The sequence below is a fragment of the Osmerus mordax genome, chromosome 1 (genome assembly GCF_038355195.1).
Source record: "Osmerus mordax isolate fOsmMor3 chromosome 1, fOsmMor3.pri, whole genome shotgun sequence".
In the NCBI taxonomy this organism is placed as follows: Eukaryota; Metazoa; Chordata; class Actinopteri; order Osmeriformes; family Osmeridae; genus Osmerus; species Osmerus mordax.
In genome coordinates this window covers 11,539,810-11,557,925 of record NC_090050.1, presented here as the reverse complement: position 1 = coordinate 11,557,925, position 18,116 = coordinate 11,539,810, and the positions used below count along the sequence as shown (strand labels likewise).

Below are 18,116 nucleotides of genomic sequence, written 5' to 3'. Positions count from 1 at the left end.
GTCTTGGCTTTGCTGCCAGTGATTCCTGACCCTCTTATCCTCCTTCCCCTGCTCCCTCTCACAGGGGGCCTCATGAGAACAGCCAGGGGAATTCCAGCCCATCTATCTCCACGTCTTGACCGAGATCAGAAGAGCACATCAGACTCCCTGCACCCCGTTTCATCTGTAAACAAGTCGCTTGTCTCTGAGCTAAATCTACTGATTGTTTTCGCTTCATGTAGCAGTCACAGAAACATGGGGGGTGGCCTCCTGTAAGCTTGTGTGGGACTACGTGTGATGGGTTTCATGTGATGAAGCTATATGTCCGTTTTGGGAAGGATTTTGGTTAAGGACTTTGATGAATCAAAAGACCATGTTCAGGGATGCTTTGATTATCTTAAATATTCTAAATTGTTTAGAATTGCGTATGTGCTTTAAAATTCATCAAATACAAATTGACAGCAATTATTATACAAGTTTCAGTCAGTTACATGTCCAATTACGAACTTTGTGTTTTGTAATGAAGCAATTCTTTTAAAATTGTGACAAACACAAAAAATGATGTGTCCTGCGACTTTAAAGTTAGATTCATACAAATCCATCTGGAAATACAGACCAGGTTTGTGATACATTTGCAATACTGTCCAGAAGACAGCTCTCTGATGTTGTTCTCTGTCTGGTCCAGCTCAATGGCTTCTAGTGAGCTTTCCAAGGATACACATCTTACATGATATACAAGAAAAGTGTGGGATATGGAATGAGATAACAAAGAAACCGCCATTTATGTAAGAACAGAAAATATTCAGTTTTCTATGTTTGTATGGTTATTGCAACTTAACTTATTTCGACTGTAAGTTCTGTAAGTAAAGACATTAAAAGAGAACATGCAGGATGAAGAACTGCTCCCCTGTCTCCTAATGTTTAGTAACAAACCTATCCATTGCACAATTATACAAAGTTTTCCTTTTTCATAAAAAGTGACTATTCACAGTGGTATGGTTGTAGTTTACATCTGTTATGATGTTATGAAGCCAGTATAAGGCACTGGCCAGAGTCATGCATGCAGAGAAATCATTGAGAATGTGATAAATATAATAATATTTTTGGTTTTCTTAGGATAGGCTTCATAAAGTTTGCATATAATTAGCATGATTAAACTTTGACAACATTGGAACTCCGATTGCCAGTCACAAATATGTTTTTGTAATGACACAAGATTTCAAAGATCTGTCAGGGTTACATTATAACCTCAAATCTGGATTACGCGTTTTGAAACAAATGCCTAACATAATTAATTCCTTGTCATCTGAACCTCCTGCAAGTCATGTTTTAGAGACTTACCTTTAAAGGCTTTTTGCTCTCATGGGGCCAAGTGATCTGATTGGAACTGTTTCTTTGCTGCTGCCCTGCTTTTCTCCCAGTTGTTCTTCTCTTCTTCCTCTCTCTCACACTCCCTATCCTAAAACAGAGAGAGGCATCGGGAGGAATGTAGAATGGGATAAAGAGGGGTGTTCTTAACGCCCATTTCCTTTTGCCTGCATCTGCCCTCCCCCACAATCAGCAGTACTACAACTGACCACTAGACCACGACCAGTAGAAGATTAAATTAACATTAAAAAGCCACGTCATTCTGCTCAAATCTGTAATAAATAAGTTAACACAGTGAATTTATGTTGAATAAGTTAATCTCTAAAGCATGAAAGCCTTGAGCTAACATATATCATAGTTGTGGTAGACCACTGAAAACATATATTCATAGAAACTGTTGACATTCATAGAAAGTTATTTTCAGACCTTAAGCTGTTACCACTACATGCCGTTGCCCAATTTGAACCGTTTTCATTAAATCGTATGAAGAGCTTGTGTTCAACGATTTTGTCTACATTTGTTCTTCAGTTAATGAGTCTAATCTAGTAAGGGGTAACAAAAGAGGTAATTAGTGTCCATTAGAGCACTCAATACTAAACAGGAGAACCTAGACCACCCAGGAGACATCGATGGGTTTACACATACCATACCTAAGCAACAGAAATAATTAATCTGAAGTGAAGTGTTCAATTTGGCATCAAATTGAATGGTTGGAGAGACTGAAGACTCCTCTGTGTTTATTGGAAAGGCCTACTACAGTATGTTGTACAATATTATTGTTACGCCACCTAATGTTACTGTAGGGAACAGTATATAACTATCACTAGTATAAGTAGAGGCAACTGATGAAATCTGTGCTCTAATCTTTGGAGATTTAATGTAATCATATTTGATGCAATCTGCGTTTCTAACCAGTGGTCGTTGCATGTGTAAGGAAGCAGCCCATCGCATGGAAGTTTGCCTTTTTTGGAAAGTGGGCTAACAGGTCAACCCCCTAGATGTATTCAGCTGTAGATGGTCCTCATGTTTAAGCCTTTTGTTTTTGTGTTGCAAATAGGCCATGGAAGGCTATGGAATGCCAAAGCATTGTTATCTCGTGCAACGACAGTCAGTGAGTGTTAAAATATGAGTCCGATACACATATGGCTGGCTTTTAATATTGATGTCGGGTTATTTTGGACCAATTTGATGCGGATAACGGTCTTCTAGTTCTCACAGAAGGATTACATTTGCTCAAATCAAATGGAACAGCAAATGGTAAGGCTCGATTAGTAGCGATTTTTTTTTTTACTGTCGAGGTAGGTATTTGCTACCTGTACACAATCGTACTTAAGAAATTCGTGCTGTTTTGTAAACTTTCCGAACTAAATGTACAACTCTAAACTTCGACCGTTCGGCGTGTGCCTAATAGTTTTGCAAGTCAGTGTTACTTTTCATGTAGGCTACAGTTTATAGGATAATCATTTCAGAATGTAGATAACGTTTCCTATTTTTTAATCATCAACATTGATGGGGCTTCTTTTTCTTTATTAAAACATTTCAGACTAAAAATGAGTCTACATTTTCCTAAACGTGGGTGTCATTTAAAACAGCTGCACATTACGACCAATCCAGACAAACCCAGCGGCTGTCTGAAACACTAGGCTATAGCCTACTACGAGAAACTGTTGTTTTCGAAAATCCTACCATTACGCAAGTAGAAACTTTATTCTGGATGTAACAGTCTTTGTTCATATAATCTAGTCAACGCATTTGAAAGGACCCTATAGGAGATTATTTTACATTTAAGTATTTTTTTCTAAACTATGAATCTTGTGTTATGTGTAGGCGTAATCAGAAATCAACGTCATAGTGCAATAAACTGCATGGTTGAGGAGACAGTTGGTCCAAGTCCAAGTTATTTTCGTTCTCTCCGTTTAAATCTAATTGGCCTCAAAATCTTTCAAATAATTTAATTTCTATAAATGTGTCTCTACTGTAATATAGTCTAGATAAAGGCTTAGATTAGAAAATGGGAGGGGAAAGATAATGCCTTTTTCCCTCAAAGGTGATACTACCTGCCATATATTTATGAAGAAGGGAATATATATGAAGGGAAATTTTATTTATTTTAGTATTTGCTGTATTCTGTAATCCAATGTGAAGTCTTGCCTTCCAAAGCTGGAGCAGGGGGAGCTAGGAGATGTAGTTTGCTGGTTGCAAGAGGAGGGACTGAGTCCCACAGCACCGGTGACAGAACAACTGTGCTTCCTATGGCGAGAGTTTCAGCAGAAACAGGGACGCCTGCTCACCGTGTCCCAAGATCTTGACACCCTCCGCTCGCGACACACTGCGGAGATAGCCGAGGTGAGCCCGCCTCCACTCAGAGGTACACACCTGGGATAGGACTAGATGTTGACGATTGCCAGTGCGAGCGTGCGTAATGTGTCTTTATCCGAATGTGTTCCAAAAGCATGTGTGTGTTAGACCAGGTCTGGTGATAGAGAGAATATGTGTGCGTGTCCTTCTCAGGTGCAAAGGTACCTGGAACACATCCGCTGCCTGTCAGAGCAGAGGGACGGTCTGGCTCAGGAGCTGGAGAAAGAGAACGAGCAGCTTAGGACCCAGCTAGAGAAACTTACCCTTCAGCAAGGTACGGCCACGAACACACCTGCCTCCAGCCAGCCAGACTCTAGGACCACGAACATGAGCTACACTGGGCCCGATTCTGTCTCTCAGATTTGTTTCATAGCCATGCCCCACATGGATGTCCCTTGCGTTTCTGGTTGCAGACGCCCAGATGAGCGAGGTGGCTGAGATGCTGTACCAGGTGGGCCTGACGGAGGTGATGCCCAGCAGCCCCAGTGAGCAGGTGGCCTACCTGCTGGTGGAGAGGGCTTCTCTGCTGGACAGAGAGCAAGATCCTGGAGTGACCGTCCATGCCCAGGTCCTGGCCCTGGCCCACTCTCCCAAAGACAGTCCCGGGGACACTGAGCCTCAGTCCCAACAAGCAACCAAGGACAAAACAGACCAGGTAAGACTGTTTATCTTGTTTTGTACACTGTTTTGTATGAGATCAATGCATAGTATATGAGCAGACAGTATTGAATTCATAGTCCTTGTCATTAGTCCTTGTCATGTACAAATTGCCCTGTACGTGCAAATTAATGTGGTTATTGCCAATACTGTGATGAATGAATGCAATGATCTGATTAAGTATGTCTAATGTGGTTATTTTGATCACCTACTTAGACTGAGGTTTTATCTGAGGTTTTATCTAAATAAATGAAAGGAATTTTACTGTTTGGTCCACATTTAATAAAGGATGTATCTACATGCTCTGTCTCTCGTATCCGATAGTCTAAATTCAATTTAAATGACCACAGCAGGTTCGTAACACAAAAAGAGTAGGCCTATACACTGGAACTTCGGTTTCTGAACTTGTCGTTTTGAAACTGCTACATGACTAAACTTCCGGTCAATTCCACAGCATGTTCTGAGTGGAGCTTTACACCGTGGCCTGAGCCCATGGAAGAGGCTATTTGGACTCCGCAAGGCAGCTCACAACAAACACTGTTTTGTCCCTGTATGTTTTTGTATGTATTTTTGCATCCTCCCAGGGCCGGTTCCAGAGTGACATGTTTGGGTTGGCCTGAAACAAAGAAGCTATGATTTTATTTGGAATCCGATTTGATCAATTTGGGTTGGCAACAAAACTTTTTAATGAGGACCAGCCAGGTCCGGCCAGGACTGCATCTTCCTGGAGCTGGTCCTACTGTAGGCTCCTTTCTCAAGAAGGCATGCTTTGAGAGGGTCCTATGCATTCAGATGAACGTTCTGTCATTCTGTCAGTCACTCATCTTTGGTCCTCTTCTCCTGCTGGTTCTGTTCACAGCACTTACTGTCTGAGTGCAGCTTGGATGATGTCATCTTTACTACAGACCGAGTTCTCAGTGGTCTTCTGCTTGCATGCACGTGGTGCCGTGGTTGTAGCTTGTCCTGTGTCTATGACTATTGTTTCCCTCAACAACCTCTCTTTCTTGTTTAACCCTTTTCTTTTCAATGCATGGGGAACAACATTAAATGGTTTAAATCTTTAAACATGGAGAAATAACCCCATGGAACACTAGGCTGGCTTTCATAAAAAACAAACAGTTTGCTTTTGATGAAAGCCAGCCTAGTGTTTCGTTTTCGTCCTTGCCACACAAAGCTGCAAAGCTAACAGAAACTATAACATCATGGCTAGCATTCTTTCGCTTAATCACACTGTTTGTGTGTGTTTCCGTGTTCAGGCATCTGTCCAGCAGGTTCAGGGGTCAGGGGTCAGGGTTGAGTGGGCCAGTCTGGAGCGGGACCTGGATGAAGCATCTCGCCGCTTGGCGATGGCCCACCAAGAAATCCGCCGTCTGACCGACGAACTTGAGTCTGCCCGTCTGACACAGAGCGCCTATGGTGAGACACACTGAGTGCACACACACTCACACACAATACGTCATACAGTTGATATTCCTAACAACATGGGTGTGAGTGTGATTTAAATATGTTCATATTATTCTTTGTGTGTGTGTGTGTTACAGAGCCAGAGCTGCAGGGTGCCCAACAGGAAGTAGAGCAGCTCAGACAGGAAGTAGAGAAGCTAAAGACATGTGGTTTGTCTTTGTACCTTCATTCTTGCGAGATCACTGCACTGTTACTGCACACAATGTTAGGTGGGACACGTGTGTGTGTGTGATCCCAGAAAAATCGGAACCTTTTAATTTTGGGTATTCTGGAGCCGTTTGACAAGTCCTGGGTCCTCCTGTAGATGTGGTTGAACTACGGAAGGCCAAGGAGCTCAACGATCGCCTGGACCAGGAGATCCGAGCCCTGAGGACCCGGGTGCGCTCCCTGGACGCTGAGAGACGTGCCCTGCTCCACACGGTAGGAGGCCGTCTGTGACAGAGGTGGTTTGGTGACCACACTAGCATAATGAGGTCACGTTGATCCTACCATGGACTGGCTTGTTTTTCTCTGTGGTCTGTTGAGGGGTCTGGGTGGATACAGTGTGCTGTGGAATACTAATATTTATATGAACACGGGTGGGTCAGTTAAAGCAAGACAAAGCAGGCTGCTGGAAGAGCAGCACAGCCTGGCAAGGGTAGTCTTTTACCATACCACACACTCAATGTTGGACAATGTACTACACTCAGTACTACAGTACGATGGTTGCAAGATAGGCTGTTAATCCCATCATCCGGGGATTCATTGATCGAGATAAAAAAAACAAGGGCCACGCTCAACACAGCCACTGGCCAATTTACATTACTATAGGAGGATATTTAAAAACAACACATTCCAATTTAACAATGCAATGCAACTAGCAATATTTACAACGGTACATCACATAAAACAACATTGAACAAAATATAAATTACATAGTCTCCATGTTGAAGACCCATTGAGAGACCCTAAACGTCAGCAGATGTTGACCTCTGTCCTGTGTGTGTCAGGGTGAAGGCATGGCTTCTCCGAGGATCTCTCTGGAGACAGCCCTGCAGAACCAGGACCGGTGAGCTACATGTCAAGCATTTACAGTGAAAATAGAGCAGAAAGAACTTCAGATGTGTATAATTCCCATTCCTGCCTTTAAAGAAACCATTTCACGCATCCTCACTGAACCCTGTAAATGCTTTCTCACCTTTTAACCCCAGTATCTTGTTGTCTACTCATCCCCATGGTTTGTCTTTTGTCTGTTGCCAACTGCCTAGTTTTGTCCTCCTGTTGTACTGATGTTGCCTGCTTTGTTTTCTCCTGCCTGTATCCTTTGTTCATACCTGCCAGTGTCAGTCTGTATCCTGATTGTGGTTCTTGTAAATAATGTGTCTTGCTTTGTGCTTTTAACATTTTTTATCGCCCCTGACTCCCTATGTTATTAATGCCCTGCTTTGTTTAACCTGCTTGTTTTTTGTTGTTGTTGCTTTTGTGTTTTTTTCTGTATGTCTGTACTGCTGTGGTTGTGTGCCGTTGTACTTTTTAACCAGATTTTTTCCCTTAGCCCCCTTTCCCTCAAAAATCTTGTGCTTTTTTCAGGCCATCATTGTAAATAAGAATTTGTTCTTAATGATCTTGCCTGGGTAAATAAAGGTTAAAAAAAATCCAAACCCGTGAAGGTGACCGAGGGTGCTGTTTCCTCCCTCCGCCTGCAGGTGTCCTCAGAGAGCAGAGTGTCCTGAGCCCCATCAGCTGACCGAGGTGCTGCAAGGGCTTCAGGAGAAACACCGGCAGCTGTCGGAATCCAAACACACCCTGGAGCAGGAGGTGTTGGATCTCCGGGTCCAGAAGGAGAAGGAGGAGGAGAACCTGGAGGCTCTGAAGGACAAGACGGAAGAATTGGAGGAGGAGTACGAGGAGCTTAAGTCCAAGAGAGAGGAGGTGAAGAGCGAGTGCAGTTCCCTGAGGGAGGAACGTGAGAAGCTGAAGAGCAAAGTGGAGGATGACAAGAAGGAATATGGGGAGACGGTGAGTATTTAATAGCGATATTGCAAAGTAACCACATCTCAGCTACCAGGTGTGGTGAACAGGAAAAAAAGAATACCACAGTGCAACAATAGCATCTCAAATACTTAATATTCAATTACTTAATGACTCCACCCAACATTAATCTTAAATCCTATCCACTGCTGTGTGAAATGAACTAATCACCCTTGAAAATCCATACAATGAGAGGCTGTGACCACCAGGTGAAGCTAGATACTCAGAACGGAGGGGTATAGGACTTTTTCCTAACCATGAACACATATTCCTTGACTCAGGTGTGTGTGAGGATGAACAAGTCAAGGCTAGTATCATATTACTATTATTATTATTATTCATTCATCCACTCTGTTGGCCTCTTAAACTCTACTGCCGTTAGGGATGAGTATTGATAAGATTTTAACAATTCCGATTCCTTATCAATTCCTGCTTATCGATTCGATTCTCATCGAATCTTATTGGGCAAGGGGCGGGGGAAGAGCACAAACGGGTTTATTTCAATTAATTTTGTTTTATATCATTTTCTATAATGCTGCACACCATATACAGTCGGCTATGTATACATACACATTTACATTTTTCCGTTGCTCTTCTTCTACACTTCTATTAGCTACGCTAGCTTAGCTATAGAATCTTCCATTTTCAGCCAAGGTCAAATCATATAATATGACAGTGTCAAACGGCCAATCTGTTAAACAATTAAAATGCTCAGTTTAATAATGGATTAAAAATCGATATGCTCAGTTTAATAATGGGTTAACACGACAACGCGAACGTTTGCTGATAACACACTCTCTCCTATAATTAACGTGAAGTGATCAATAATGGGAGACGAATGCCGGAGCTAAAATGTATGCTTCAAACGACGGGACAGAAGATAACTTGATCGACAATACACAATAAAGGCAAATTGCTTCACACAGTGACAAGTGGTTGTGTTTGAGGTGTTTAGCTAGATGAAGCGCGAACGTTAGCTGCGCTGCTGCATGCATCGAACACATGACATTCCAGTAACTTCATTCCATGCTGTGTGTTCAAATGCTTCTTCATATTTGTTGTATTTCCTCCCTTCGACGAAATATACTTTTTTTACACGCGTTACAAGTGGCATTGTCATTTTGTCGTGTGAAATACAACCAAACTTTAGAACGCTTGTGCCTAGTTGCCATGTTTGCTACAGAATCGTTAAAGAATTTGGCGAATGATTCCAAGGAATCGGTTAGAACCTGTTCTCGATACCCATCCCTAACTGCCTTAATCATCGTTAGGCTTATCTTTTAGGTTTGTGTGCTAAGCACAAAGAGTCTAGTAAAAAGACTGCTTTCAGTGGTGCTTGTTTTCTTGTGGCACTATGTATTTCTGGCCATTGACAGACCATGTTAACAGATGCTGTGTTCTACCCACATGTACTTGGTGTTGAAGTCAGTCAGCATTGTGGCTACTCGGTTCCACCCTATTTACTTAACCGAAGCTAGCACGCTGCTACATCCAGGTTGGATTCCATTGTGTGGTTTGGACTTTTTTTGAACCTGTAAACACAAATAAGAACTGATACACAACTCTGAAGTGTGTTTGCACAACTCTGAAGTGTGTGTGCGTCTGGGAGTGGTGCCTGGCCTCTCTGGAGACACAGGTGAACAGGCTGGGACCTGCCCCTGTAATGTGTGGGTGGTGGAGGGGCCGCAGGGTCTGCACCTCCAAATCCAGTTAGACAAGCTAAACTGCTTTTTGTCGTCTTAGTACTTGTACTCTGTGCAATGACAATAAAGTTGAATCTCAATCTCGACAAGGCCAGAGAGACAGATTTAGGTTCACAGCACTCCATCTCTGTCTCTTCTTGACAGGGTGAATGGATTTGTCCTTGTGCTGACCCATTCATTCAGTGTAAATAAAGGTTTATTGAATGAAAGTGGAAGAATAGTGTTGCTGTGACAAGGCCCTCCATTTTAATCCCCTCACCTAGACTCGCTTGTTGATGGACAATCAGGTGCAGGATTGTTAAGCTGGCAATTTAATGGCATGACTTAGCAGAAAAGGTAGACTGGTATTTGGTAAAATACCAGTCTAAGGTATTTGACCCAGTCAAATAACCATTTGCATGTGATTTCAATACATTTAAATAAGATATTTCTTTGCATGTGTGTGTTGAATGAGTAAAGGGGCAGATGGGTGACCAGAAGAAAACAAGGATGAACAAAGGGGCCAAGATAACCCTGGCCCTGCCCTGTTTCTCATCTCCCCCCCCCCCCCCCTCAGGTGGAGGGTGTGCTGCCGCAGCCTGGTGCAGGGAGACACAACCAGGACGATGGTGGCACAGCCAGGATGGAGCCTGTGAGTCCTTCCCACACAAATTAAAATGTTTTGGTATGGTGTGATTTCCATTAGATAGAGAACACACACACAGACATTATTCTGTAGTACGCTCTCAACGACGGCAGTCGCATTTTCTTTCCCTCTCCTCCACCTGACCTTCCCTGCTTGCTTCCCTGCTTGGCTTCTATCGTATTGTCTAGTTATTCACGGAGAAATGCTCTGAAGTTTCAATCATTTGGATAGTTTTTGAAGATATTACTCAAAATCAAATACTACAAAAAGGAACAACCTGAGAGGACTGAAGCCCAAGGAGAACAGAAGTATTTTGGGCTGCCCTCCAAGACTGACCACAGGCAAGCAAACTAAAGCTTGTTCCCTGTAGAACTATGGCTTGTAATGACTGCAAACAACTACTCAGAGGATAGTCGAACTGGAGCTAAGAGTCAGAACCCTCTTAGATATCAGAGAGACCGAAGACTTCATAGATTCCATGCTACCTAGCCCGGAGGCTAAGCTACCTGCCAATGAGCCACCCTTGGAACCAGCTTTCTCTCCACCGGCCGTTGGACCGGATGAGTCATGGCCTGCTCTCGGCGCTAAACCAAAGAGGCCTAGCGCCGCTTCTACCTTCATCAGAGATGGGACTGTCACCAAGGATAAACAGCAAAAAAAGCGAGGCAGAAACTCTTCCCGCATCACCTCTCCTCCTGTCACACTCAGAAACAATTTCGAACCACTGGGAACTTTCTCTCCCTTGTGTGTGGAATCCAAGGCGAAGAGGCACAGGAGTGCTAGCCATGCAGCTAACAAACATGAAGGGCCCAGATCGCCGACACACCATGATGGTAGCTACTACACACATGCAAATCCAACACATCATCGTCTGCTGCGACCGGGAGTCCCCCATTTCACTCCAAGCCCCTCTCGGACCACTCGGGGCACTGTTTGACCCCCTATCAAGCCTAAACAGACAACAATATCACAGGATTATCAAGATCCAAGGTATGCTAAGACTACCCACAGCCCATCAACACTTAGAAGAGCTAACACTGCTAGCACTTCAGAATCTACTGCTAGCACTAAAGCAGTGTCTAACCTTGGTCTAGCACAAGGTCCTATCATTGCTAACCCAAATAAGATAAGAACTGGCCCCGCGGCCAGGCAAACGTTAGGCAAACGTTAGAAATGCAAACACAACACCACATATGGCCACTATCTTGATTGGAGATGCCATGACAGCACATGTTAAACTGGCAAAGACAGAAAATATTTGTCTTAGCAACACATCTGTCGAGGAACTGTCCTCAGAGGTACAAACAATCCTCAACAATAAACCAAACAACCCTAAGATTATCATCCACACTGGCTCGTTTGATATCCTACACAAGAAAACTGGCACTGAGATACTTAAAAAAACATTTCACCCAGCTACTGAACACACTTAACAGATATCAAGATGTATTCATCAGTGGACCGATTGCATGCTTTCGCAGAGGAAAAGAAGCCTTCAGTCGACTACTATCTTTCAACACATGGTTGGCATCTGTCTGTCTGACACACAAACTGAGATTTATCGATAACTTCAATGTGTTCTGGAACTGTGCAGACCGTTTTCAAGCTGACGGACTCCACCCAAACTGTAGAGGATCTCGACTACTAACAGCAAACATCAATCACGTGCTCCTGACCACAAATCAAGCTTCTCTCCCTATCCCTGTTGTGTCTAAGCTGACTGACGCATCCCAAACAACCTCCCATGGAACAGAACAGAACATTCAAACAGCCTCCTGCAAGGACATGGGCCCTGCACAGATCTGCACCCCCCGGATGAATTCCCTTGTGATGGAACAGCTCAGTGACAGAGACTTTCCCAAAGAAAAGCTACGCTAGGACAGCCACCATGCTATTTCATTGGACATACCGGTCATCATCACAAACAGAAAATGGCATGGTAAAATGCATTGTTACAAACCTGAAACTAGTGTTAGAAGTCATAGAACTATCCATATTCTTCCAACAGATTTATCTACCCCTGTTTTATCTGTTAACCCTTGTGTTATCTTCGGGTCATTCTGACCCATCAGCCGTGTGACCCACCGTCGTATTGCGACAAATTTACCTCATACAAAAACAAAGTGAAGCATTTTCTTTTAACCGTTGGGCTGTCGCAGACCCCCCACATTGCAAAGGTTAAAACAATTATTTTTATTTGTTTTTGTATTGGGTAAAACTGGGTAAACACAACGATGGTTCGTTATGAACCTTTGGGTCATGTGACCCGAAGGCAGCACAAGGGTTAATACCCCACAAATGAAACTGGCCCTTCTAAATGTTAGATCACTAAATAACAAAACATTCCTAGTTAATGATATGGTCAAAGAAAACAACTTAGACTGCATCTGTCTAACAGAAACCTGGCTAAACAATGACACGGCAACAGCAACTTTGATAGAAGCGTGTCCGCCTGATTACAGCTTTCACCAAGTTTCAAGGACATCAAAAAAAGGTGGAGGAGTCGCAGCTATTTTCTCCTCTAAACTGTTGTTCAAAATCACTGAGCTAGGTGAATTCAGATCATATGAATATCTTGCTATAGAGCTCAAAACCGAATCAATACTTTTTGTTATTATATATCGGCCACCCAAGCATTCGCCAATATTCATACAAGAATTCTCTGAACTATTATCACTATGTGTCACTAGATATGACAAAGTAGTTTTAAACGGAGACTTAAATATCCAAGTAAATAAAAAAGCAGACTCAAGAACTATTGAGCTCTTAAATCTCCTTGACAGTTTCAATCTAACTCAACACATAACAGACCCAACACACCGGCACGGAAACACACTAGATCTAGTGATAACAACTGGACTAAATATCAATAATATTTCAATAACTGATCTACCCCTCTCAGACCATCATTATATACTTTTTAATGTGGATATTATCCTAACAAAAACCAAAAAAGAATTCTTAGTCCATAGAAGATATTTAGACGATACAGCTATGATGACATTTTCTGAACAATTTGCTCTATATGAGCCGACTAACCATGATTGCTCTCTGAATGAAATGGTAGAGAACCTCAATGATGCACTATTATCTGTGTTAGACTCTGTTGCACCACTGAAATCCAAAAAGAAGTGCACAAGCAGAACCTCCCCATGGCTGAGAAATAAAAATGTTAGTGAAACGAAAAGAAAGTGCCCTGCAGCAGAGAGAAAATGGTGGGAAACAAAGATCACTATCCACTACAATATCTACAAAGATACACTAACCACCTATAACAAAACCATCCGTCTAGCAAGGAGAGAATATTTCTCCAACATTATTACAGAAAATGCCAGAAATTCCAGAGTTCTTTTCTCCACCATTGACCAGCTGCTAAACACTGTCCCTGCCCCACCTCCATCCTCAGCAGTTAAATGTGAAGAGCTTGCTTTGTTCTTCAAGAACAAAATAACTTTGATCAGAGCGAGTATTATTAATAGTGGGGTCGAAACTGACATCAGTAGATTCTGCAACATAACCATGAGCACATTTACCTGTATCACACTTAGTGAACTTTCCAAAATTGTCAGCGAATCTAACTCCTCAACCTCAGATATTGATTTTAAACACAACATTCTTTAAGCGAGTGTTTGATAGTGTCTCAGGTCCGGTGCTAGAGATTATAAACACATCCCTTAGAACTGGCGTCTTCCCAGATGCCTTCAAAACAGCTGTTGTAAAGCCCCTATTAAAGAAACCCAAATTGGATAACAGTCTACTTGCAAATTACAGACCAATATCAAACCTTCCATTTATTAGTAAAGTACTGGAAAAGATAGTTTTAGTCCAATAAAATTATTTTCTTGAAGAAAATAACATCCTGGAAGTCTCGCAGTCAGGTTTAAGGAAAATCACAGTACTGAAACTGCTCTCACCAAAATAAGTAGCGACCTCAGACTAAACTCTGATGCAAATAAAGTCTCTATCCTTATCCTGTTAGATCTCAGTGCAGCATTTGATACAATTGATCACGACATCCTAATCAATAGACTGGAAAAGCTTATTGGGTTCACGGATAGTGTATTGAACTGGCTGAAATCATATATCACAGGAAGGAATTTTTATGTTATTTTAGGTGACCATAGGTCCAAGAAACATGAAAACTGCTACGGGGTTGCTCAAGGAAGCTGCTTAGGTCCATTACTTTTTTCTCTTTATATGTTACCACTCGGCGACATAATCAGAGAACATAAGATAGATTTCCATAGCTATGCGGATGACACACAACTATATATATCCACTGAACCCAACGATGCAACGGCCATCAATTCCATTACCAACTGCCTGTTGGCAATAAACAAATGGATGAATGATAACTTTCTTAAATTAAATGAAGACAAAACCGAAGTCCTACTATGTGGCCCCAAATCCAAAAGAGAGATGCTTATTAAGAATCTTGGAGGCTTAACCCCCTGTCTTAAACCAGAGGTGACGAGTCTCGGTGTAATCCTGGACTCAGATTTGAATTTCAACTCTCACATTAATAAAGTGACCAAAACAGCTTTCTTTCACCTGAGGAATATAGCAAAGGTACGACCATTCATAAACCAAAATGATGCAGAGAAGTTAATTCATGCTTTTATATCCAGCCGGCTGGACTACTGTAACGCACTTTTCACTGGTCTTCCCAAGAAAACCACTGAAAGACTACAGCTCATTCAAAATTCTGCAGCTAGATTATTAACCAAAACTAAAAGGAGAGAACACATTAGTCCTGTCCTAGCTACTTTACACTGGCTCCCTGTTACCTTCAGAATTGACTTTAAGGTCCTTTTCCTCACATACAAAGCTCTACACGGACAAGGACCTAGCTACATTGCTAACTCCTTTATAAACTACACACCAGCTAGAACACTGCGATCATCAAATGCAGTCCTATTAGAGGTCACCAGAAGCAGTCATAAGAAGATTGGTGATTCGGCCTTTGTCAATTACGCCCCAAAACTATGGAACAAATTACCCATAAATATTAGGGAAGCAAACACTCTAGACATTTTTAAAAGACAGCTTAAAACCTACCTTTTTACCGAAGCATTTAAGTAATTTTATCTCAAAAGGGTTTTCCTACTTTTTAAAGTTGTTTTCTCTCTTGAACAGAGATCTTATTGGGATTTTTATTTTTGTTTGAATTGTTTATCACTTGTATTATTGTTTTTATTGATTTTATGTAAAGCACCTTGAGCTACAATTCTTGTATGAAATGTGCTATATAAATAAAGTCTTACTTACTTACTTACTTACTTACTTACAGACATGGCTGGAATGTTGAACCACTGTCTGAGTGTGTGTGTGTGTGTGTGTGTGTGTGTGTGTGTGTGTGTGTGTGTGTGTGATCACAGTTGAGTGCCGATGTGGAGCTTCTGCAGGCCAGTCAGCAGACGTGTGAGAGACTGACTGATCAGCTGAGAGAAGTCCTCATAGATCTGGACACACAGAGCAGGTACAGCCCTCATATATCTGGACACAGAGCAGGTACAGCCCTCATATATCTGGACACACAGAGCAGGTACAGTCCTCATATATCTGGACACACAGAGCAGGTACAGCCCTCATATATCTGGACACACAGAGCAGGTACAGTCCTCATAGATCTGGACACACAGAGCAGGTAGAGTCCTCATATATCTGGACACACAGAGCAGGTACAGTCCTCATATATCTGGACACAGAGCAGGTACAGTCCTCATATATCTGGACACACAGAGCAGGTACAGCCCTCATATCTGGACACAGAGCAGGTACAGTCCTCATAGATCTGGACACACAGAGCAGGTACAGTCCTCATATATCTGGACACACAGAGCAGGTACAGCCCTCATATATCTGGACACACAGAGCAGGTACAGTCCTCATAGATCTGGACACACAGAGCAGGTAGAGTCCTCATATATCTGGACACAGAGCAGGTACAGCCCTCATATATCTGGACACACAGAGCAGGTACAGTCCTCATAGATCTGGACACACAGAGCAGGTACAGTCCTCATAGATCTGGACACACAGAGCAGGTACAGTCCTCATATGTCTGGACACACAGAGCAGGTACAGTCCTCATAGATCTGGACACACAGAGCAGGTAGAGTCCTCATAGATCTGGACACACAGAGCAGGTACAGTCCTCATAGATCTGGACACACAGAGCAGGTACAGTCCTCATAGATCTGGACACACAGAGCAGGTACAGTCCTCATAGATCTGGACACACAGAGCAGGTACAGTCCTCATATATCTGGACACACAGAGCAGGTACAGTCCTCATATATCTGGACACACAGAGCAGGTACAGGCATGTTACTTGGCCCTCTGTAAAAATGACTCCCAGGGGTATGCTGTAGAACAGGCCCAGAAGATTAAAACTAAAACAAACATGCCTGAACATCAAGAACTTCCAAGTCCATGGTTGTTGGTTGAGGACAAGTTTGCCGTTGTCGCCTCTCTGCAGCAAGTACCACGAGAAGCAGGGACAACACAAGATCAAGCTGCGGCGAGCCAAGCAGACCTACATTTACGAGACCGGCTGGCGCGACCAGAGGATCAAGGTCCTGGAGAGAGAGCTAGCCTTCACCTTGGATGCCTCTGTCAGGGTAACGCTGCAGCCAGCTGCCCTACACAGCAGACACCTCGTTAACACCCATCTTCACATGACCACAGCATTGTACCTAAAAAGTGCCCTAAGATGATGAAACTGCTTTTGAAACATCCTTTTCTGAGAGGGTTGGGGAGAGGGGATATGAAGAAAGGGGTGATGATCAAGGGAGCCTTCCCTGTGTTGCCAGGAGAGAGAGATGACCACCTGTATACTCGCTGAAAACGACAAGCTGCTACATGAACAGAGATGTTTGCTGAAGCAGCTCAGTGAGGAACAGGAAGTCCACAATGACACTGTGCGGGCTGCTAGCGCCAATCAATGCAGGTACTCCAACTGCTGCTATTCAAGAGATGCACCCACACACAAACAGGCTGGCTATACGACATTCTCTTGATTACTTTGTAGGAATTTCTCAGGTTTTGTGTATAACGCTTTTCACGTCAAGGGTGGACTTCCTGGAGGATGAGAACAGACGGTTCCAGAAAACGACACTTCAAATGTCCAATCAGATTGCAGCTCTGCAGCGCACTCTGCAGAACCAGCAATGTATGCGCAATACTGAGGTACAAGACAGTAACGGAGTGGAAATTAATTTTGTGCCTCATTTACATTTATTCATTTAGCAGACGCTTTTATCCAAAGCGACTTCCAAGAGAGAGCTTTACAAAAGCACCTTTAAAAAACACGAGACTACGTTTTTGTTTTTCACACAGGAACTGAAAAAATCTTTTAACTTGGGGAGTCCCTTTACATCTACCCGCAGGTAGAGAAACAGTCACTTGTTCCCTCTACCGTTTAAAAAACTGCTGATGACCTTACAGTACATTGACAAAGGTAGCAGTGACTGTGGTTGCACAGTCACAGGTCCTGTATACCATTCAGGTGTACCATTACTTGGGTTGACATGTTTTGTGGTTGGCAGTGTGCTTCCTGGATCTGATAACACGAGGAACCTGCTGGACATCATCCAGAGTACCAGGGCCAGACATCCAGAGGACACTAGTCCATCTCCCCTCTCCACCCTCACCTCTTCCCTGTCCAGGCCCGCCGAGCTGGGATACCTCAACCTGACGTCCCCCCAGGCAGGGGACGACCCTCTGGGCCTGTCCGACTCCCTCAGCACAGACAGTGGTGAGGTGTGAGAGCCCAGCAGACACACACACACAACCACTGATGAACTGACAGAACAGAAGCAGCCACCAACGAGGTGTAAAGAAGACAATAATGACAGCAGTATTAAGCTTTGTTTTACGTTTTTGGTCTGTGAATTATATGTTAAGAATCTTTATAAACACAATTGATGATATATCAAATGGAGTTTTTG

The 18,116-nt window shown here is 43.0% G+C and overlaps 1 protein-coding gene across 1 annotated transcript; it reads left to right on the top strand.

Moving 5' to 3' along the window:
* The first annotated feature begins 2,476 nt into the window (after positions 1-2,476).
* si:dkey-264d12.5 (coiled-coil domain-containing protein 30) lies at positions 2,477-17,952 on the top strand. The gene is made up of 17 exons (XM_067246140.1): positions 2,477-2,604; positions 3,508-3,693; positions 3,859-3,979; positions 4,119-4,360; positions 4,817-4,912; positions 5,619-5,778; positions 5,904-5,975; positions 6,131-6,246; positions 6,816-6,874; positions 7,512-7,824; positions 10,096-10,170; positions 15,543-15,643; positions 16,646-16,787; positions 16,980-17,116; positions 17,238-17,355; positions 17,506-17,555; positions 17,715-17,952. Exons 1-17 carry the CDS (start codon positions 2,590-2,592, stop codon positions 17,932-17,934), a joined length of 2,223 nt encoding a protein of 740 aa, XP_067102241.1. The 5' UTR covers positions 2,477-2,589; the 3' UTR covers positions 17,935-17,952.
* The last annotated feature ends 164 nt before the right edge of the window (positions 17,953-18,116 follow it).